The sequence below is a fragment of the Diplotaxodon limnothrissa genome, linkage group LG22 (assembly GCF_057381915.1).
Source record: "Diplotaxodon limnothrissa isolate DT_005_m linkage group LG22, D_limnothrissa_male_GT1.1, whole genome shotgun sequence".
NCBI lineage: Eukaryota > Metazoa > Chordata > Actinopteri > Cichliformes > Cichlidae > Diplotaxodon > Diplotaxodon limnothrissa.
The window spans coordinates 25,195,092-25,217,926 of record NC_140616.1 but is presented as its reverse complement, the minus strand read 5'-3'; the positions used below and the strand labels follow the sequence as shown (position 1 = coordinate 25,217,926).

The following is a 22,835-nucleotide window of genomic DNA, read 5'->3' as shown; positions in this document are numbered from 1 at the left end:
TTCTCTTTTCCCGGGAGAAGTGACGTCATCACCTGTCAAGCATAGACATATTCAAACGTCAGTAAATTTAGTTAATAATTCTCAGTTATAGTTATTAAATCTTGCAGTCATCGGATTCTTTGATGTCTGAGTATTTAAAAATAAGGATCAAGTCTTTTTCAAGCATTTGGTGACCATCTTTTATTCCCTTGTCTTCAAATTGATACAGTTCCACACAGCTGGTTTCTGCCACCTGCTGGTATGGATATGCTTCTGCAATGCATTCGGCATCCATCCATCCATCCAGCCATCCATCCATACACCTCTACTGAGCAGTTAAATGAACTAATCCTCCAATAACTCAACAATAATCTAATGGCAAAGCTTACTTAAATATGTATTCACATGTCAAAATATGTTACATTTTATCCCCACCATGACAAAAGTGCACTGATGAAAGAGACATGATGCTTCTGATGCTGAAGTATTTAAATAACTTTTCCTTTATTAGACAAAATAAAATATTTTTGCCTGACTTGTTTAGGCAATTGTTTATATCTGATTAATGTCTTTCTCTGGCTTCATCTTTTTCTTGCAGCGTACAAAAACCAGCCTGCACAAGGCATAGACAGGCACCACCAGACTGGGAATTCCTGCCAAAACAAAGATGACCACATTGATCCATGAAGGGTAAGGTACTGATGCCAGAGTTGGAAATTCGTCCTGCAAACCATAAAACATCACAATGAGCAAACAAGCCTGTTTTCATTACTGTTTAAACTTCACACAAGCAACTATTGCAAATATATATATAAATTAAATGAGGGGCCCCTCCCCCACCTGAATCCCTCAGAATCAGCTAACTTTTTTTGTACTACAATAAAAACCACATTTAAAAAAGCCATGTGCCACCTTGATTGTCATGATATCAATAGGGGGCTTCCAACTGGTCATCATGAGCTTGTGAACCTCAGTTGGTGCCATAAAGTTTGGCTGGATGGAAATATAATTTGTTTGACTCAACCCTCCAACCCGACACGCCAATTAAACAGCTTGCAGCTCCGTTGATGAAACCAACAGGGCGAGGCTTCCTGAACTTTTTGAACCCAACAGGAGAGTTGAAGGAGTTATTGCAGCTTTGCAATAGCTGTCAACTCCCCGCTTCAATCCATGAAAACAACCTGTAAACCTGTCCTGTTGTCTGACAATGAAAATCTGGAGGTTTTTTTTTATATTAAGCAGGTAAAAATGAAATTTCTTCATTAAATGTGGTAAAATAACATAAAAGAAAAACAGCTGATTCTGAGAGATAATGTTGATTGTTTTCTTTTTCCTTTTTTTTTCAGATTTCACAGATTTTTATAAGAAGTGGTCTTTGTGAACTCACGTAGTCGGGGTCCCAGACTAAATAGGTGAGTTCTTGTTGGGCTTGAGTCACCAGGTAGAAAACTAAAATGACCAGGAGGATGAGAGGGCTGGTGAATCTCAGGGAAATCTGCCAGAAGATGCAAGGCTTCTTTCCAATCATGAACTTGATGTCTTCATTGAACCTGTCACACAAGAGGGTTTTCATGAAATTAAACTTGATTTAATTCATGGAATTATAACTTTATTTAAATAAAACAAAAACAAAAATGAAAGAACAAAAAGTAAATAGACTCATATTAAAGTAGAACCAATACAAAGATCAGTAAACAGTAAAGTTAGAACCTGTAGAAGCAATGTGCAAGGTGATTGCTTTAAGGGACAGTCTGCAGTGGTGGATGGACAAAGTTTCAAATGATGAGGTCAGCATGTGTACAAATGATCCCTACTTCTGCTTTTATGAAAAGTTGAGCGAGAAAGGATAACTATCATCTCAGACACACGGCTCTGGCTGTGAGCAAAGAAACTCTGCACACATGTTGTTCAAATGTTATGTTTAGGAGGGGCAGTCAGTCAGAAGGAAGTTGTTTTAAAGGGCATAAAAAGAGGATGGGGCTGCACCAAAGACAAATATTGGCTGAATGAGAAATGCTTTTAAACAGTGGATTGTGCAAAGCTACAAATAATAAAAGTTGGAGCTGGAAATGAGCATAACATAGGCTCTTAAATATTTAATTGTTGTCCAACTGTGCTAAATGCACCAAATAAAGATTGATGACAGCCTGATTGTACAAGGTTACAGGACATCATGTTCCTGATTTTACAGATGTGTGGCTGCTTTATATAATACAATATTATCTAAAAGTACATAAACTTTGTGCACTAACCTGTCAATGCCATAGATGTAAACAACAGCTATCATCTCAGTCAGGCCAATGGTCAGCAGTGGGATTGATCCAGCAAAGTTATCGAAGAGAGTTACCCAATAAAGGCCTGACTGCTGTGCAAACAGCAGACAGATGATGAAGGATACAAGACACGTTACTCCTGAAAGACATGAAAACAAGGGAGCTTGTGTTAACATTGGGGTTGCAGGCCGACGTGTTGATTGTTTAGTCTTTGAAACAGAATACCTGTCAGTGCCTCTTGGGGCCATTTTTTAGGAAATAAATTCAAGTCTTTCAAAGGGACTACGACTCCTTCGATGTTGCCAAAAAGTGTTGAGAGTCCGAGGCAGAGAAGCATGATAAAAAACAGGACAGACCAGGCTGGGGAACCCGGCATTTTGGTAATGGCCTCTGTGAAGACAATAAAGGCCAGACCTGTTCCCTCCACTCCCTGAACAAACACAATGCAGATTAGAATAAAAATGGGAAATGGGAGTTTGATAGATTTTCATTAAAATAGGCACCTCACTGAGGAGTTTCTGCATGTCACAGGTTTTAATGTCCAGTCCAAAAACAGTATCTGGATTGGAGCTGTTCAGATGATGAAGGGCTGCATTGTAGTTGCTGGCAGTGATGCTGTCTTCAGGGAGTTCAAATCCATTTAGTAACATCCTGATGTTTCTAAGAAGACATTACAGTTGAGAATAGTAATTACAGGAGTATACATTAGTTATGCAAATAACCTTTTTTAGATTTTTAATTAAAGATGAAAAAGAAAAACACAAGAAAGTTAATTTAGGAATCTTAAATATTACAAACACTGACAAATCTAGGTTAGAAAAATTAAGCAAATATGGAAGAGCCTTAAAGCTGCATTCTATAAAAAAAAAGCCACCAGGTGGCGATAGCTGTGGCACTTTTTTAAATCTTTTTTTTCCAATCAAGATGTCAATGATGAAAATGCTCAACTCTTCATAAACAAGCTGTCCATTTTTCATACATATACATATATACCAGTTAATAATTTTTGTTGTGCTAAAGCTCAAATGTTTGTTTTTTGCAAGAAAAATGAGAATAATTTTTCAAAAGTTCCAAATTTTCAAAAGGTTTTTAAAGTCCTAGTCAGCAAGTTTAGTGCCGTTTACTAAAATGATGTAGCAAACTTTCTCAAAGCCTTAAAATAAGCTTTACTCACTCACTGATACAGGTGTCATATTTGTCAGTGGCCCTGAAGCCAATGACGGTGTAGGTGACTGTGGCAGCATAGATTGAGGTGAGGCCAGTTATAATAGTCAGGATCACCGCATCTTGCATGCAGTTGTTGCTTGGCGAAAGAAAGTAAAAATAGAAGTGAGTCGAATCTTACTGTAACAGTCATGTAGTGATACATTCAGTAAAAGGACTAGATGTTGCAGTCCCTGATAATGCATTGCTTTAAATGGTGAGAGTCTTGAGGGGTGGCTGTTCTGAGGAAAGGCAGCCCAGAAACTGGGGATTAGAGATCTGATCTAGATTATCAGAAAATATAAGCCTTTCTTTATAAGTCTTACTGGACAGGGTTGTAGCTTGAGAAGGAGATCAGGCCTCCCCATGCTAAACTAAAGGCATAAAAGACCTGGGCACCTGCATCCAACCAGGTTGTTGGGTTCATCAGCTCATCCACCTGCAAGGGTGAGATACACAGTGTAATGTGGCTTTGTATTAAGATATTTACACAATGTTACATGATGTATATTTATGATAGAACTTTGAAATACACACATCTGGTGTGAACAGGTACTTCACTCCGTTCATGGCTCCTTTAAGAGTCAGTCCTCTGATCAGGAAGATGGCCAACACTACATAAGGCAGGAGGGCTGTAACGTACACTGCCTGAGGTCATGAAAAGATGTGAAAAATTGTCAAATAACAGCAATAAGACTGATTAAGCAATGCTTGTTTTTGAAAAAAAGTTCAGTAAACCTTTCCTGAAGTACTGATCCCCCGTATGTAGCAGATACAGATGACTGTCCAGGCAGCTAACAGACAGATCACTATGGGCCACTGGAGTCCTCCAGAGTCTGTTATTGAGGCAGAGGCATTCAGAGTGACTCTGTAAAAGTAGTAATCCACTGTGGAGCTCTGCTGACACTCGGATATAAAGCCTGAAAATGCATAAAAGTCCACACTTGTGATTAGATATTGGAGACTAACAGATTCTAAGTATGTGCTTGTGTCTTTTCAGCTACCTGTTCGGTTGTCATTGAGAGGACACTGGGTCCAAGGCAGTGGGCCTTGAAAGGAATTAAAGAGATACCACATGATCCAGGCTATTAAGGTGTTGTAGTACAGGCCAATCAATAAAGAGACCAGCATGGAAGCAATACCTGTAGGAAAGGATCATTAACAAACATCACATTTACACAGGACCAAGCTTTCATTAACAACTTTGTGTTCCTGTAGTACCGATAATTCTCCCATTTGTTGCTTGGGTATGTGGTTGTAGAGGCCGTTACTTACCAACACCAGTCAGATAGGGGTTGATGGCCCTCCACACGCCCACACTGCCTTTCCTGAGTCGCTGGCCAATGCCAAACTCCAACAGCAGAAGGGGCAATCCTTCTAGCACCAGCAGGATGATGTAAGGAATCAAAAAGGCACCTGGAACATGTTGATCAGCAGCACAATTAGACAGTCAGAGGTGTTTGCAATACCTCACATACTTAGATACTTAGTAGTGGAATAAGGTTTGGAAGTCAGATGCTATTAAATCTGAGCTGAGCTGGTTTATGCAGGCGATCGTGGCTCAAGAGTTGCAGTTCGTCTTGTAATCGGAAGGTTGCCGGTTCGAGCCCCGGCCCTGACAGTCTTGGTCGTTGTGTCCTTGGGCAAGACACTTCACCCGTTGCCTACTGGTGGTGGTCAGAGGGCCCGGTGGCATCAGTGTCCGGCAGCCTCGCCTCTGTCAGTGCGCCCCAGGGTGGCTGTGGCTACAATGTAGCTTGCCATCACCTGTGTGTGAATGGGTGGATGACTGAATGTACTGTAAAGTGCTTTGGGGTCCTTAGGGACTAGTAAAGCGCTATACAAATACAGGCCATTTACCATTTATCAGCTGTTCCATGTGTGAACATTGATATGTTATACATGTGATATACATGTAACGGCTCTAAACGCCCATTCAGAAAATTCCAGATAATTATGAGATCCCATAGTCACCTATGAAAAATATATACACAAAGATAGAGATCTCAAAGAGAGTGGGAGCACGGTTCATATTCTCAGCAGTGGTGTAGATTGGTGAGCTGCAACCAGCAGTTTAACAAAAACTGTCAGGGGCTTGCTGGGAGATCAGTGACATTAATACTTGAATTTTTAAAAATCCCCCCCCCCCCCCCCCCCCCCAGTGAATGTGTTTCTTCGTTACTGAACAATGCTAGAGTGTGCATGAATTAGACAGCCACCGACACACATGACTTTTGTACATGTGCAGAAGGGCAATTGTTGTTTAAGCAACAACACTGTTATCATAGATTAAACTCTTGATTTCTGAGATGGCATTGCCATAGCAAGTACATGACACTGACAGCTTTTGTGGGCTATCAAGCTAAGACTGGTGGAGATCAGTGGTGGAGTCAAAGCTAATATTTTTTTCTGTTTTCCATGAATTTAAAAAATTATTATTATTATTGTTTATTTGAAGGAAAAGGTCACAGCTTAAAATAAAGCTCTAATAAAAAATCTTTAATACACTGTATAATTTCTGCTTCAATTAAAACGTAGCTTTAATTTATCAAACATTATGTTTGCTGCCCAATAATGATCCTTGAGAGAAGTAAGGGCCCACCCCCCTTTTCCTTTAGCCAATTGTATGGTTTTAAATCTAATTCAGGGCCTTTTACCTTCCCAAATTTATCTTGACAACAATTTGTCCCATTCATTAAATTGTTTGTGGCTTATTTCTATTGGCAATGTTTAAAATAAATATCATAATGTAGCTTTGTTGGGATTCAGACACTTACAAATGTCAAGTATTAATTTCCAAAGCTTCCACTAAGTTTCCTTGACACACAGATTTTGTAACTTTTAAAACTATTTTCTAATTCTTTCTAATTCAGGAAAATGTTTAAAAGACAAAAACAGCAACATACCCACAAACCTCTATAACACTGCAATAAAAAATGACAATACTGTAATTGGAGACAGAAATAATGCGATGCTTTACTGTTTTCTTCTGGCCTTACCTCCTCCGTGGGTTTGACACAAGTAAGGGAATCTCCACACATTCCCAATCCCTACACAGAAGCCCACACATGTTAAAATGTACTGAGCTTTGTTATCCCATTTGGGTCTGTCACCATCTTCCTTTTCCATCTTTTCCAGGTCCTCATAGTTTGGGATCCTGAGATCCAGTCCTGGGTTGGGAAGAACCAGTCTCATGGTTGCCCAATAAAACAGAGATGTTACTCTATGGTTCTGGAAAGTCAAAGTGAGGGCTTATTATAAGCATAAGACTGGGTTGAAACAAGTTTATGATCTTTTGCTTTATCTGGTAAGTGCACAGAGTGCACATTTGCACTGATAAGCAAATGTGCACTCTGTGTCGGTACTGTATAAGTCACAAATTTTAATCAAACATTAATCATAAACAATGGCATGGTAGCTCTCAATAATCCTCACAGTGCTTGAATCTACTGACCACCTGCAATCCCATTTTGCAACTCAGTCACCCAGGAGAAGTCATATTGTTTCCAGGAGCTGATAAGGGAGTACATGAACTTTGCAGGGAACTTTGATGCAGCCTATTATGCGACGATGATAACTGAGTGCTCACAGTTAATGGTGGAAGAATTCAAAGGGAGTCATGTGTGGTAGGAACAGGCTCTAAACCCAAGCCAGCTATTCAATGAGTTAAAATTAGAGTGGAAACTGAGATGAAAACTCCTAGAACCCACCTGCTTAGAATCATGCCACCAGGTTCAAACACATTAAAAGTAAAAAAAACAACAACAAACAAACAAAAAGTAAAAAGTGCATCATCTTTGGATATTCCATGGCCATCTCCAAGGCAATCATAAAAATCACCATTAAATGCAGAAGATAACAAGGTGATGCAGTGTCCCCATTGCTGTTTTGCATAGGCCTAAACCCCCTAAGCCAGCCTGCCACTAAGAGTGTATACTGATTCAGGAGTGGAGCAACCATCAGCCGCCTCCTGTACAATGCTGACGTTAAGATGTATGCCAGGAACAAGCAAGACATCGATTTACTGCTCCAACGCAAAAGGCTCTAGAGCGAGGACATATGGATGCCATTTGGGCTGGATAATGTGGCTGAATGTTTTCAAAAACAGGAGATAGTGGACATAAGGAACAGCTACAAGTACCTGCGTATCCCTCCGGCTGATGTGAGCCAAGATAAAGACCCATGAAGGTCAGCCACAGCCAAACAGCTGTAGAAGGTAATGTGCTGAGAAGCCAGCTCAATGATAGGAAGAGTGTGGGTGAGGATTAGTGAGGGTTAGAGACACAATCCAGAATGAAACACAGAGCATCTGCAAATACATCGGGAAGATGACCCCAGAAATCAACTGAAGACAGATGGTGATGAGGAAGTATCATGGAAGACCAAGTCCTTCCTTGAGACATACCATCAACAGATAGAGGAAGTAGCAGATATCTCGAAACCAAAGAGCAGCCAGCAGGACCCAAGCTGCAGGCTGTGCAAAGGTGTCCCTGAGATAGTCCAACATATAGCGGCAGGATGTAAGAGAAAGTTCGACTGAGTACATGAGAAGCACAACCAAGTGGCTAGGATAGTGTACATGAATGTCTGTGCTGCATGTGGACAAGAAAGTCCCCAGTCCTGATAGGAGAATCAATGAGAAGTATTTCAAAGCAACAGGAACTTAGTGTTTTAGCCAGAGAAGCAGCTGCTGGCTGACCAACCACACATAGTAGTGCCTGACAAGAAGCAGGAGACCTCAGATGTGATAAATGAGGCAATCCTGGCATATGGCAACGTCAGGAAGAAATAGCACAAGAACATAGAAGTACCAGGGGCTTCTACCCAAGAGTCCTGAGTAATTTTCAGAAAGAAGAGGCATAATCATTCCAACATATTTTTAACCTGAGAAACCTCTAAAAGAAGGACCCTGTGAAGTTCAGTTCACACTCAGTTCTGACCCCCTAATAAAGCAGCCAGCTGTTTTTACAATGTAAACACTGGACTTATTGTACCCCGTAATTATTCCAGGGCTTCCCAAAAGCAGTTTCTTGAGATTGTGCACGGCATAGAGACCGAGCGTTCTCTATTGAGGCTCCGATGCTTTGGAATAATCTTCCTCTCCATATTAGACAAGTTACATCAGTGCCAGTTTTTTATTTTTTTTATTCCCTGGCTTTTAACTCTGGGGGCAACTGACATTTTTATTAATTTTATTGCTGTGTTTGGTTTTTCCTGTTGTATTACTATATTTATATTTGTACTGTACAGCACTTTGGTCTACCAGGTGTGTTTTTAAAGTGCTATATAAATAAATGATGATAATGATGATGTTTTCTTGTTCTTACAAAATAAACAAACAACTAAAACCTATGCCTCTTTGATACAAAATGGTAAGACGACAGTAGGGAAGTGACAACATGAAGACCTAATCACTGGAAGCGTGACTGTCAAGAAACCGTTCTTAAGGAAGTAAAGCAAAACAGATTACTCAGGACTTCTGAGCAGAAGCAAAACAGGAAGAAAAGTCTGAGGTATGCCAAATTATACAAGAACTGAAATGAATCAAATTTTCATGTCATATAATTTTCATTATTTATGGAGAAGGTCATTGACAGGTACAACAGTGAGTGTTGACAACCATAAAACACAGTGGAGACTGTCATAGTTTGGAGCTTCATTTTAACCAGTGTTGTTGGGATCTCGTCACAATTACTGGAACTGTAGTATGAACACAGAAAGTACCATCAGATTATGAAACACAGTGCAATACCATCTGGAAAAAGTGCAATTGGCCACGGCTTCATTTTTCAGCATCACATTGACACATCGTGCAGTGTCCCCATTTAAAAAATCCTTGAAAATGCTCCTGCCCAGAAGGTTGGCTGTTTTGACGTTCAGCACTCAGGCAAAACCGATCTAACTATCAGCTGATCTCTAATTTGCATGCCTTCATGAGACACGTTCACAAAACTTTACCCTCCAGTGTTATTCTACTGTTATTGTTGAGGCATCAGTTTTCACCAAGTCTGCATTTCATTTGAAAGAGATGTGAAACAACCAGCGTTGTAAGTTAAATTATGTTTAGGGTAATGTTCAAACACATTATGGTGGAATTTGCTTTCTCATCTGCAAAAGTTCAGTTCATAAATGTTAATTATACTGTCTGCAGTTGATCTTTTATTGTCCTTGATATGATAATATCAAGTTCACTTGCACAAATTTCTATTGGAATGACGATCACAATTTTAATGTAAAACATCAAAAGAAACTGATGATAAGTGGAAAATTAATCTGTCTTATTTTATGCATATATCTTTATTCAAAACTGGAGAAAGTATAATGTTTCCCCAAAAAAGATAACAACAATTTCTTAGTTTATAAAAAAAAGATTGCTGATTTTTTTTTCTATGAAAATAATAATTAGTTCAATTGACATGCTTAGATGACTTTCCCAAAGTCCTTGTATGTATGTAAAAATGTCCTGTACATTTTAAAGTCATAACAATGTACTAAAAATTGATTAGCACTTTATATAGCACACAATTCTTTTGAAATATGTCACCTGGAGTACAAACCCATACTCACTAAGCACCATTTAAAGCTTCAAAGCTGAACCATGCTGTTTTGGGTACAGTGATTATATAGGTCATTAGTCTATGAGCAAGTAAATCCTGAGGAAATGTATCTTGCTTTAATCATTATTTTTGTGAATCATTAAAGGAAAAGTTTGTCAGTTATCCAAGTGCCTAAAGAACCTAAAGAACAAGAGACAAAGTTCACCTGCAACATATGTCACATTATACTACTTTTTCTTATTGGTTCATTTTTAATTTTTTTTAAAGGAAATTCTCTTTGTTTCTGTTTCAGCTATCAGATAAATAAAACATACATAAACACTTAATATCCTGTATAAATGTAGCTTGAGTTTGGGATTTCTTGCATTTCTTGCCAGGTTCTGTGTCAAATCTTTAAGTTAAGCTAAATTCTAACACTACTAAAAACAAAAAACAAAAATAAAAACATGAAACTTATATGAGTGTGTTTGATTTGAATATGTCGATGAAAACATGTTCTAAGATTCCTGTTGTCTCTGATTTACCATTATGGAAATAACTGTAAAGATACTAAAGACCTACTGAATAACTATTGCACTGATGCACTGATGCATCACTTTTATGGCACATGGATACAGTCGGCAATACTAAAGTAATCCTGAAGCAATAATGAACTAGTGAGAAGCTGCTATGTATGAAGTTGTAGATCTGTTGCTGCAGGTGTTCTACTAACCCTCCTGTGCACGTGTCCAAACCATCTCAGCATTGCCTCTCTAACTTTGTATCCAAACTGCTTAACTTGAGCTGCCCCTCTAATATACAAATTTCTTACTACATGGGGGAGTAAACAACAACATCACTAAAACGCACAGATAAAACACTGCCCCCTAGTGGACAGATTAAAAACATTTCTTAATCATTACTTCTAAAGAAATAACTACAGCTGGATTACAATTTATGAGTCTAAGGAAGGTGAATTATTCACAAAAAACCTTTAACACTTAACTATGGATAGAGCTCTACAAAGTTATATTTTGCTATAACTGTTAGCATGTTTCCCATAAAATAGGAAATAGGTGCAGTGATTTAATACAGCTCAATATACACAAGTCAGTATTGGTATCACTATGTTTATTCGACGCAGCCTGAACTCTCTTAGGCAAACTTTTTTGTCCTTCAAAAACAGTCTTCAGAAAAGCTTCTTGAAGAACACTCAAAGCTCTTTTTTGGATGTTGGCAGCATTTTATTTTGTTCTCTGTCAACATGATCCCACACGAGGTCCGGGCTCTGTTGAGGCAAATGCATGACAGAGTTTTCGCTGTGTTTCACAGACACTTGCAGACATTTAGCATGCCACAGCCCCCCACTGAGGCCATTATCTGATGAGGCTTCAGTAGATGGATCAATAGAAAAGCCAGATGCATTTCTCAGACTCTGTCGTGCGTTTGCTGAATTTTTTCCTAATTTCTTAAGCTGGGAAACACACTGGAAGCAATTTCCTTAACATCTCTATTAGAGGATACCAAACTAACAATCTGGTACAAAAAGAAAGAAAGCACCGGTTTGCTCAGCATGTTGACAGAATTATTTTCATGGTTAAGAAAAAAGACTTCACAAAATATAACCATGTCGAGAGCACTCTCGAGGAGGAAGGTGTACCACTATCAAAGTCTACAATGAAGAGACACCAATTTCATGAATGGAAATACAGCGAGTTTACAAAAAGATGCAAAGCACTCAAAAAACATTCATGTGAAAAAAAAGAAAAGGAAAAGGTCTTTGAACAGAAAATACCCAGATTAACTTCTATTAGAATGATGGGAAAGGAAAAGCATGGAGAAAGAGATCCGAGGAATACCATATTGTCTGTCAAATATGATGGAGATAATGTCCTGTTGTACTGTACAGGATGATACTCTGTCCAGGTTCAACTAAATGTATGAACTTTAATGGGATTAAAGCATGGAATAATACACCGTCTGTTAATAATCTGCCATTAAGCTACAACATTAAAAAAGACCTGTTTTATTTTTTTCTCTGTATAACTTTGTTTTCCGTATGATTGAGAATTCCTGTTTAAAGATAGATAACTCCATTGACCCATAACAGGCTCTTACGCTTCATGAAAACACTAACCCCATCAGACAAAGTCTTGCATGGAGATCCAGAATGAGGGCAAATGATTAATCATTTTATATTTCTTCCATTTTTGAATGAATGCACCGAAAGATGTCACCTTCTCACCAAGCTTCTTGCTGATGGTCTCATAGCCCTGTACAGGTCGACAGTCGTGTTCTTCGACAGTGCTACATCACTAAATGTGATGTAGACTACCCGAGGTTATGACAAGCAAGCAAATAAATGCTAGTGGAATAACTGGTGAGGGTAGTGTTAGTGGAAGTATTAAAATCGTGTAATCCATTTTTTTATAATGCCATATGATGACAACTTGTTTACATATGTGAGGAAGAAATTTAAAAATAAATGTAAAAATGAAAGCTCAGTAACCTTTATGGTCAAATCGGCCTTCTTCATACTATAAAACTAACCAATTAGCTTTACACAGCAATAAAATAACAATGTGTTTTCTTATCTCCATTTCATTTCTTTGAATAATAAACTTGTAACAAAGCTGACGTTGCACCTTTGAAATACAGTATTAACCTTTCTATGCAAAATATTATATAATGTATAGTGTGCAAATTAAACAATTAAATTAAATCCACTAAATGAAAATGTTGAATCAGCAGCATGCTTGAAAAGCAGATGAAATTCCTTTGAGTAAATCCTGACAGTATAATTAGAAAAAGAGCAAATGAGCATGACTTGTGTGGAGACGTTACCAGGAGAGAGCGTCTTCTCTCTACAAAGTACACGGCAGCATTGCTCTTAGGTTTGCCGAGTTCATCTGAACAAACCAAAAGCTTGTGGACTTTAGAAAAACCTATGAGGTCATTCTTGGGAATTATTAATATGACATGCTAGCAGATTCACTTGAACCCAATAATAGATGACACATTAATCTCTTCTTTTAGCTGCTGTTGCAAAGACCAGGAATTATTTTTGGAAAGAATAATGATAAGGAAGTTCGTCGTTCGCATGTTGGTGAAAAAACATTAACATTACTGTGAAATCTATGACGTTCAAGATAACTTCTGTGTACAACATCCTCTCCAAATGTTCATGAGTGGAGATCCAGACATCCAAACCTGGGTTAGAAAGTACCCATCTCACGGTGTCCATGAGTGTACGGAAGCACAGAAGTCACATCTACTAGTGAAACTGGGACATTAGTGAGTACAAATAGGAGAACATGGTAATACTGAACATTGCTATACATTTGTACCTTTGACTTTTGTCTATAACCATTCAGTTTTTCAATGTGATAATTTCACACAAATTTCATTCAAAGCTTACAAAAATGTTTTAAACAGAAGAGACAAAGCCACAGGAATAAAAGCAAAAACAGCACCGTTGATTTAATAGGACACATTTGAAGATTAATATGGCAACATAGTATAGCGGACATATAAACAGATCAAATATTAAAACTTGCACAATTATATACAGCAATAGCTCTCCTTAATACGTCAAATGTATGCTAACTGAGGCCTGTAGAGTCTATAGCTCTTGGGTTTGTTGCAGTTTCTCTGTGCACGACACAGTCAAACCTCAGGATGAATTTGCTTAACAACTGTTGTCTGTTCTACTATTTTCTAGGTGCTTTAGGAAATGAATCTGTCAATTAGTCACTTTTTAAATGAAAATTATTAGCCTATCACCATAAAAGAATATTTGCTTCACAAAGCACTTATAAACATATTTATGTCTTAGCATTAGTTTTAAAAAGCGGTATCTCATATCTTTATTTCAAGGAATGGTTTGGTCGGGAGCGGTACCACTGCATCCAGACTGTTGGATGACTTCATTAAAAGTAAAGACAGGGTTCCATAAAAGAAAGGAGAGATAGTACAAAGCAAAGAAAGGCATGTCAAAGCATCAAATGTAGATCTTGGAAATGAAACTCATAGCAAAGACCTCCTTGACTCCTGGACAGTGGTTGTTGATCAGTGGTCATGACAATTTACATATTAATGATTAAGGAACTGATCATTGTTCATTGTTAATTCAGTGAGGTAGTTTCAGTCATTATGCAAATGTACTGCTTATTATGTTTGGGAAACCTGCAGTCAGCTGAGACTGAAGAAGTCACTTGGATGAGTGACGAAATGTTTCTTCCACTGAAAACACTACAGCCAGATGAACAGAATCAACCTTTTGGGGTTTAATTAGCAGTCTTGACAATTGAGCATGCATCAAGGCTGCTGATGATCAGATAATCAAGTGCATTTGATCAGCAGCACCTGGCTACTACATACCCTTATAATTCCTTGAAGTCTATCTAGTTTTTCTCTGACCTGTGCGATGCTTGTTTCTTATTCACATGACAGTGTAAACACATATACAGATGGGTCAGCTTAAAAAAGCTTCTTAGTGTTGGGCCTTCATAACAGCTTAAGTGCATGCAGACATCAATTTTATAGGTTTCCTCAAATCTACAACAAGGTTAAAAACTATTCTTCTATAACATGGATATATGTAATAAGAAGTTACAGGGGTGTAGCTCGAGAATATCCTCAACAAAAGGTCTGGAAAGTAACATATTCAGTATAATTCAATGCAATATATTCTGAAGTAGCCTAATAGTTTTAACCCAACCCTTCTTGCTCTGAAGCAACAGTGCTAATCACCTCACAGCTGTGCTGTCCACTCCAAAATACAATTTATCAAATAAATATCGATTACACAGACTAATGAGATCTATTTACCAAACTATAATTCACTGTCAATGTGGTTTTTTGTTGGCAATGATTATTACCAAACACTTAATAGATTTCGTAATGAACCCGGTATCACAGCAGCAATGCAATAGACACGCGGGTCCACCGTGCAGATGTTGCAGTACCAGCAGGGGGAGATAATATATTTAAGGCCAAGAAGTCGCTAGTGAACAATGAAGTGAAGTATGAAGTATACCAGGGTCCTTTATTAGCCAGATTAAGCTAGGTGGCTAATGTGTGTTTACATTTAAATGTGTTAGTAATGTCTGTTCAAATGCGTTCCCATGATTATTTTCATGGTGTCTTGAGATAAAATACCTCCCTCTGCCATTAGGCAAGGCAAGGCAAGGCAAGTTTATTTGTATAGCACAATTCAACAACAAGGTGATTCAAAGTGCTTTACAGAGACATTAAAAACAAGAACAAATAACAAATAACAAATTATTGCAAATTACTGCACGTGTGTCCATTTCACTCTTGCAAAGAGTGACACCATGGACCAACATGCCTAATACATGTTTTGGCGTGATGCTGGATGCAGGACGCGCTGTTAAATAATCCTGAATTCTTCTTTGTTCTCTGATGTATTCATTTATAGTCTGGATGACATTTTTTTCTTGTAGCAAACAAAGATCAGCCGACATAATGCGTACATAGGCACTACCAGGCTGGGGACTCCTGCTAAGAGGAAGATAACAGCATAGATCCATGAGGGGTAGGGAATTGATGTCAAAGCTGGAAATGTCTCCTGTAAAAGAACAATGAAAAAAATCCAACAACCTATTATGAGTTTATGCAATAACTTTTCAAACTGGTAAGCTATGTGACTGCTGCCAATTTGCTTATTGTCTTTTGACTTTACTTATGATGATAAATATAAACATTTGGGACGCCATATAATTGCATCAGTGAACATTAAGATACAAAGCAAAACAAAGAGGAGGTGCTTAAGTTGATCCAGTAACTAGGATGGTGGTTGCAAACTTACAGAATTTATGTCCCAGACTAGATAGTTGAGCTGCTTTTGGGCTTGAGTCACCAGGTAGAAAACCAAAATAACCAGGACAATCAGAGGACTGATAAATCGCCACGTAATCTGCCAGAAAATAGAAGGCTTTCGCCCAACCATGAACTTTATGTCCTCGTTGAACCTGCCAAACAAGAAAATTTCAGTTAGCTTCACATCATGTTATACAAAAAATTACCACTTTTTGATGCTGCTTTTCCAAACGGACAAAGAATCTTAATGTCTAAGTTCAGGTATTTCCCTTAATACCTGAACTGTTTGTTTTAGCTTGATATGTGCTGAAATGCCTGCACCAAGCTAACCCCGTTGTTCTTTGTGCTTTGCAGAAAGCTGAGCTACCTTATGCAGCTTAATAGTAGTGAAATGTAAAGCTACTCTTCCTGACACTTTACTTGAGTTTCCAAATATGCAGCTGAAATTAATGGTGTTGGATTGTGTGTCCACAGGTGTTTGTACTTTGCGTCGTAATAAAATGACGGTAAAAGGCTCCGCCCACTTCCTATCCATGTCTTACCATGCAACGACTCTGTGAATGGACTGGAGAAGTGTAGTGGTAGAGTCCTCCGTCAGGAATGAGATATGTGTGTCGACTTTTTATTCTCCCTTAAAATTATTATGCCATAACGCTGCACAGAGCAGCTCTGCTAACAAATGGAAGCACTACTAACCTGTCAATGCCATAGATGTAAACAACAGCTATCATCTCGAACAATCCAATGGTCAGCAGTGGAACAGATCCAGCAAAGTTATCAAAGAGAGTTAACCAATAAATTCCTGATGGTTGTGCAAACAGGAGGCAGATGATGAAGGATACAAAACATGTTGCTCCTAAAAAATAAGAACAATGGATCTTTTGTTAAAAATCCAGCAAGAAACTCTAAAAATGTTCAATTTAAATGTAAAATTCTGAGGAATGCATCAAATGTAGATAAAATAAAATAAAATAAAGCTAAGTTACCAGTCAATATTTCATGGGGCCATTTTTGGGGAAATAAATTAAAGTCTTTCAAAGGGACTACGACTCCTTCAATGTTTCCGAAAAGTGTTGAGAGTCCGAGGCAGAGAAGCATGATAAAAAACAGGACAGACCAGGCTGGGGAACCCGGCATTTTGGTAATGGCCTCAGTGAAGACTATAAAGGCCAGACCTGTTCCCTCCACTCCCTGAACAAATGCAATGCAGATTAGAATATAAAATAATAATAATAATAATAATAATAATAATAATAATATTATCATGGGAACTTAATAGATTTTCATTAAAATAGGCACCTCACTGAGGAGTTTCTGCATGTCACAGGTTTTAATGTCCAGTCCAAAAACAGTATCTGGATTGGAGCTGTTCAGATGATGAAGGGCTGCATTGTAGTTGCTGGCAGTGATGCTGTCTTCAGGGAGTTCAAATCCATTTAGTAACGTCCTGATGTTTCTGATGAGAAATTACATCAGATTAGTAATTCGGGGTTACTATTATCTACTTAAAGGATATGCTTACATATGTTTATAATGGCAATGCACAAATGCAGGTGTTCATCAGGTATTCTTACCATCCCCACAATTGAGTTAAGCATGTTAGCATTTTCTAGTCACATTAAACACATATTTTGCCGTAGCTTGATGTGAATATATAAGGATGTTGTGGTGCTGTGTGCTGACTGACAAACCAGCTGGTGTCATGTCTACAGGCAGACTGCTTGCAATGATGACGATCTCATTAGACTGACTTTAAAACCTTTGTACCTATAACTGAACACTGTGAAGTCAACAAAGAGGATAAAAACCTTTACAACCTTAACTCAATGTTTTGCAGAAAAGAAGCTAATAGTTCTGTTGTGCTAAAGCCAGAATGTTTGTTTTTTACAAGACTTTTTCAAAAGATGCTAATTACATTTGCTGAAAGCATGGTGTTAAGGGGTAGGGGTACCTGGACGTCACAGGGTTTTTAAATTCCTGGTCAGTAAGTTTAGTGCCTTTTACCAAAAAGTAGTAAACTTTTTCAAAGCCTTAAAATAAGCTTTACTCACTCGTTGATACAGGTGTCATATTTCTCAGTGGCCCTGAAGCCAATGATGGAGTAGGTCACTGTGGCTGCATAGACTGAGGTGAGGCCAGTTACCACAGACAGGATCACAGAGTCTTGCACACAGTTGTTGCTTTGGAAATTAAATGTGCAAAAAGAACAAGGAAACAACAGCCTGACTTTGGTTTTTGGAACATTTTTCAATGACTTATTTTGCCTATTTTTTTTTTAAAGAAATTAAATTAAAGTGAACAAAATGCTAAAAGTGCAGTTCCTTACTGAACAGGGTTGTAGCTTGAGAAGGAAATCAGCCCTCCCCACGCTAAGCCAAAAGCATAAAAGACCTGTGCACCTGCATCCAACCAAGTAGTTGGATTCATCAGCTCTTCCACCTGCAAGAGGGAGACACACACTGACATGTATTTCTGACCTTTAAATTCATACTTTAAAAAAAAATCAAGATTTGAAACATACATCTGGTGTGAAGAGGAACTTTATTCCACTCAGGGCACCTTTAAGAGTCAGTCCTCGGATCAGGAAGATGGCCAGCACTATGTATGGCAAGATGGCTGTGATGTAGACTGCCTGAGGACAGAAATGAGAGTGGAACAACTTGTGGGATGGAAATGTAGCTATAACAATTAGCATACAAAATTTCATAATTTACAATGCTTTTTCTTTCTTTTTTTGTGGAAACCTATTCTGGTACTTAGCTTAATGCTATCAATGCATCATATTAAATGTCTTTTTAAAATTCCAGATTTTAAAAATACATTAGATTAATCAGCTTTGTGGTGGAAGTCTTCCACTTTGGTGGTCTAAGAATCTCGTCACTGCTTTTTGCCGATGATGTGGCCCTGTTGCCTTCATCAGGTGAAGACCTCCAGCTTACTCTAGAGCAGTTCACAGCTGAATGTGAAGCAGCAGGAATGAGAATCAGCACTTTGAAATGAGAGGCCACGGATTTCAGCTGGAAAAGTGAGCAGTGCCCACAGGGACGAATTACTGCACCAGGTGGAGGAAGTTAAGTATCTCGGGGTCTTGTTCACGAGTGAGGGGAGCGAGGGATTAACAAATGGCTCTGACGTGGATGTGGACGCTGCACCGGACTGTTGTGGTGAAGAGAAAGCTGAGTGTAAAAGCGAAGCTGATGATTTACTGGTCGATCTACATCCCTTACCCTCACCTAAGGTCACGAGCTCTGGGTAATGACGGAAAGAATGAGATTGTGGGTACAAGCTGGAGAAATGAGCTTTCCCCAAAGGGTGACTGGTCTCTCTCCCTTAGTGATAATGTGAGGAGCTCAGTCATTTGAGACGGGCACAGAGTAGAGCTGCCACTCCTCCACATCGAAAGGAGCCAGTTGAGGAGGTTCGGGCATCTGACTAGGATGCTTCCAGGGGCCACCTGGGTAAGGTTTCCTGGCATTTCTTTCCGGACCCCGGCCCTTGGGCAGACCCAAGACATGTTGGAAATGTTATATCTCTCAGCTGGACCAGGATTGTGTTGCACTTCCCCAGATAAGGAGGAGATGCCTAAGGAGATGGAGATCTGGGCTTTTCTGCTCAGGGTACTGTCCCTACGACCAGGCCCCAGATAAGCAGAAGAAAACTGATGGATGGATGGAGGGATGGATACTCACGTTAATGAATAAAATAGGAACATTGGCAGAGTAAAGAGTGATCATTTTATTTAAGGTTCTACAAACCTTGCCTGAAGTACTGATCCCTCGTATGCAGCAGATACAAACAACTGTCCAGGCAGCTAACAGACATATTATAATGGGCCACTGGAGTCCTCCAGAGTCTGCTATTGAGTTAGAAGCATTCAGAGTGACTCTGTAAAAGTAGTAGTCCACCGTGGAGCTCTGCTGGCATTCTGGTATAAATCCTAAAGTGGGAAAAAAAACCCACTCTTAAACATAGCAAAACAGATGCTATGATTTGTGTGTGTGGGATGAAAATCAGTGTACAAATACCTGTCCTGTTTTCATTGAGAGGACAATTAGTCCAAGGCAATGGATCTTGAAAGGAATTGAAGAAATACCACATGATCCAGGCAATTAAGGTGTTGTAGTACAGGGCAACCATAAAGGACACTAACATGGAGCCAATACCTGAGGGACAGCATTAATCATCTATCATCACAATCACTAAAAACCACACACTGGGTATTTTTGGTTTTTTTGCAGGGACCATTTTACTTACCAACACCTGTCAGATATGGGCTGATGGCCCGCCACACTCCCACACTGCCTTTTCTAAGGCGCTGCCCAATAGCAAACTCTAGCAGTAAGAGAGGCATTCCTTCTAGCACCAGCAGAATCAGGTAAGGAATCAAAAATGCACCTGCAAATATATTTAAGTAGGTTAGAGATTGTTAGTATATCATTAACAGGTGAAAGTAACACACAACTGTTTTCAAGCACAGAATTCTGGGGAACAACTAATGCCATGACAGACATACACGACTGTGGGTGTAAGTCATGCACATGAATGTTTTATTCTCAAATCAGTGCTTTATTAACTGAATTAGCCTGTGCTATATGAATAAATCTAAACTGCCTCTAACCATTCACGCGAACAAACAACGGCCAGGTTCTCTTAGAAAATTTAAATACCACCACTAATACTGTTACTACTACTAATCGTCTTATTAAAATTACTTATCATTGCTGGATGTCATCATTTAAAGTCTAATTTCTTTGCTTTTTTTTCTTAACCACAGTGGTTTTCTCATTTCGGTCTAACCGACCATGAGATGTTTTCTTGTTTTTCTTGTAGTCTATTAGTGTTTTAACATATCGGGTTTGATGTCCAATCTTTTTCTTACTTGAGCCACAGTGATCATCTCAGGAAAAATTATATTCAGAACTTTCATTTTTTCAGCCAGAGGCTCTTTTTTTTTCCTTTTACATTTTTGAGGCTTTCATCACTCCAATGGAAAGCTGCGCTTCCTCTTTGAACTTAATAGTTTCAGTTTCTGCTTTCTTGGCATGGTGATGCAAGCTCCTCCCTTGCTACATCATCACCACTTTCTTTGCTTCACCTAGAGGCAAGTGTGTCTATTTAATGGAAAAAATCGGATTTGGTTCAGAATGATTCAGATTCAATTTACGCATGATGGTAAGAACAAAACAGACTGCTTTGCGCATTTCATAAATCTGATGGTAATTTTGTCATATTAGACATATCAGTAAAAGAGGGCCGTTGTACGCTGGACAGAAATAAAACCCAAAGTGCAGATGTCTGGCCATTAACACAGCATATGAGCCCAAAGACCTCATACAGTGGTGGAGGAACAATGATTTGTTGATGAACAGTACCTGAAAGTCACATCCTGAATAAATAGAAAACAGATCCAGCAAGAACTTGACACAGGACCCCAGAGATACGTCTAACCCTTCAGTTTATCCATGTACATGAAGGCTAAGTATTCCAAATTACACAAGAAGTGGACTGATAATCAGATTGTGTGGGTTTATTTTTGTTTTTTGAACAAGGCTCTGAGTTTGTTAAATGAAGTGTTTTCTGTTAGTCTACATTTTAATGCTTTATGTTTTTGACAAGTGTCCGTTTGTCTGATTCTGTCTGATAACGCGACAACACGATGAAGTGTGTAGGAACTTAAAAATGTTCAAAATTCGACATATTTATGATAATTTAAAACATCTTCTAATAAAAGTTATTAATAGCAGTTAGCCATTAGCAACTGTGTGGCCCTAAAAGTTAGATATGCTCTTATGTACAAATACGATGGGCGACGTTTATCACTATGGTTAGTCATAGATGTGTTTGGCTATATTTAGCACTTTTTTTTTGTAGGCTAAAAATAAGATTTCGTGTCAGTGCAACCTGAAAGGTCACATTGCTGTTTTGTATTAATCAGTATACACCATCACTATTGCACAGAAAGGACACTCGTTGCTATAGCTCATGATACTGTGCTTGAGTTAACGATTTAAAAAGAATGATTAAATTACAAAATAAATGCATATTTTAAAAATATTTGAGTGCAATAAGGTAACTGCATAAAAGTCAACACCTGTCATTACATAATTAAGATTGTGTTTAAACTTAACCAGCTGGACTCAGGGGACATCTTGGTGAATAATCATTAATGCAGCTTGACTGCAAACCTAAGGGCACTCTCTTGTATTAATGAATTGGTGACAATTTAACTCCATTTAAGTGTTGGTACAAAGGTCAAGTGATTTTGTTGCAGTTAAAGTTTTAATTATTTAAAGAAAAGCATATTAATATTATTAATAATAATAATAATTATTAGATTAATATAAAAATTACTTCCTGTATACCACAAACACACATTTTTTAAAATCAGTAAATCACTAAATTGTCTGATTATTAACCAGATATGTTATCTTGCCCTTTCTGTCTTAGCTTACCTCCTCCATGACTCTGACATAAGTAAGGGAATCTCCAAACATTACCCAGACCGATACAGAACCCCACACAGGTTAGTATATACTGAGCTTTGTTGTCCCACTTGGGTCTGTCTGCAGCCTCCTGTTTTTCCATCCTCTCCAGATCTTCATGCCTGGGGATTCTGAGATCCAGTCCTGGGTTAGGAAGTACCAGTCTCATGGTGTCCACTGTATACTGAAGCGCACGTTGTGTCTACTGCTGGTGAAGCGTTTGTCAGGGGGGAGTGCATGTGTGTGCGTCGGGTAATCATGAAACGATTTATGACCTTTACTTTATCTGCAGTGTTGGGCAGATTAACCAGACACAGGCACACTCTGTACTTTCTCCTTCATTTATAGCCGTTGAGTTTCTTAGTTTTATTACAAATTAGTTAACAGTCTACATGAACATTTAAAAGAACAGAAATAGGAGCAAAACCCATTTCTCTTGTTGCTATGGTCAGAACTCTTTTTTTATTCTAAGCATCAGTTTTATTTTCATCACTTTTTGTAGCACATTTCTTCTCACTGAA

The 22,835-nt window shown here is 38.5% G+C and overlaps 2 protein-coding genes across 2 annotated transcripts; both read right to left on the bottom strand.

Moving 5' to 3' along the window:
* Window positions 1–531: 531 nt before the first annotated feature.
* On the bottom strand, window positions 532–10,757 carry LOC146610001 (sodium-dependent neutral amino acid transporter B(0)AT1-like). Its single transcript, XM_085346786.1, has 13 exons — window positions 10,725–10,757; window positions 6,455–6,686; window positions 4,731–4,871; window positions 4,460–4,597; window positions 4,194–4,375; window positions 3,993–4,103; window positions 3,782–3,894; window positions 3,427–3,555; window positions 2,756–2,912; window positions 2,478–2,682; window positions 2,232–2,391; window positions 1,367–1,529; window positions 532–702 (listed from the first exon to the last, which is right to left on the bottom strand). The coding sequence occupies exons 1-13, from the start codon at window positions 10,755–10,757 to the stop codon at window positions 532–534; spliced, it is 1,935 nt and encodes a 644-aa protein (XP_085202912.1).
* Window positions 10,758–15,425: 4,668 nt separating this feature from the next.
* Window positions 15,426–22,501, bottom strand: LOC146610000 (sodium-dependent neutral amino acid transporter B(0)AT1-like). The gene is made up of 12 exons (XM_085346773.1): window positions 22,285–22,501; window positions 20,087–20,227; window positions 19,858–19,995; window positions 19,588–19,769; window positions 18,354–18,464; window positions 18,159–18,271; window positions 17,884–18,012; window positions 17,132–17,288; window positions 16,819–17,023; window positions 16,529–16,688; window positions 15,822–15,984; window positions 15,426–15,581 (listed from the first exon to the last, which is right to left on the bottom strand). Exons 1-12 carry the CDS (start codon window positions 22,481–22,483, stop codon window positions 15,426–15,428), a joined length of 1,854 nt encoding a protein of 617 aa, XP_085202899.1. The 5' UTR covers window positions 22,484–22,501.
* Between the last annotated feature and the right edge of the window lie 334 nt (window positions 22,502–22,835).

What these genes read in the sequence shown, in the direction of transcription:
- LOC146610001 (XM_085346786.1), bottom strand. Translation starts at nt 10,757, where the DNA reads ATGCTGAGATGGTTTGGACACGTGCACAGGAGG. An exon ending in TGCAGAAACTCCTCAGTGAG is followed by an intron (nt 2,683 to 2,755) that starts GTGCCTATTTTA and finishes GTGTTTGTTCAG; the next exon opens with GGAGTGGAGGGAACAGGTCT. An exon ending in TAGTCTGGGACCCCGACTAC is followed by an intron (nt 703 to 1,366) that starts GTGAGTTCACAA and finishes TATGGTTTGCAG; the next exon opens with GACGAATTTCCAACTCTGGC.
- LOC146610000 (XM_085346773.1), bottom strand. Translation starts at nt 22,483, where the DNA reads ATGAGACTGGTACTTCCTAACCCAGGACTGGATCTCAGAATCCCCAGG. An exon ending in GGATCAGTACTTCAGGCAAG is followed by an intron (nt 18,465 to 19,587) that starts GTTTGTAGAACC and finishes TTCTGTCCTCAG; the next exon opens with GCAGTCTACATCACAGCCAT. An exon ending in TACATCTATGGCATTGACAG is followed by an intron (nt 15,985 to 16,528) that starts GTTAGTAGTGCT and finishes CTTGTTTGGCAG; the next exon opens with GTTCAACGAGGACATAAAGT.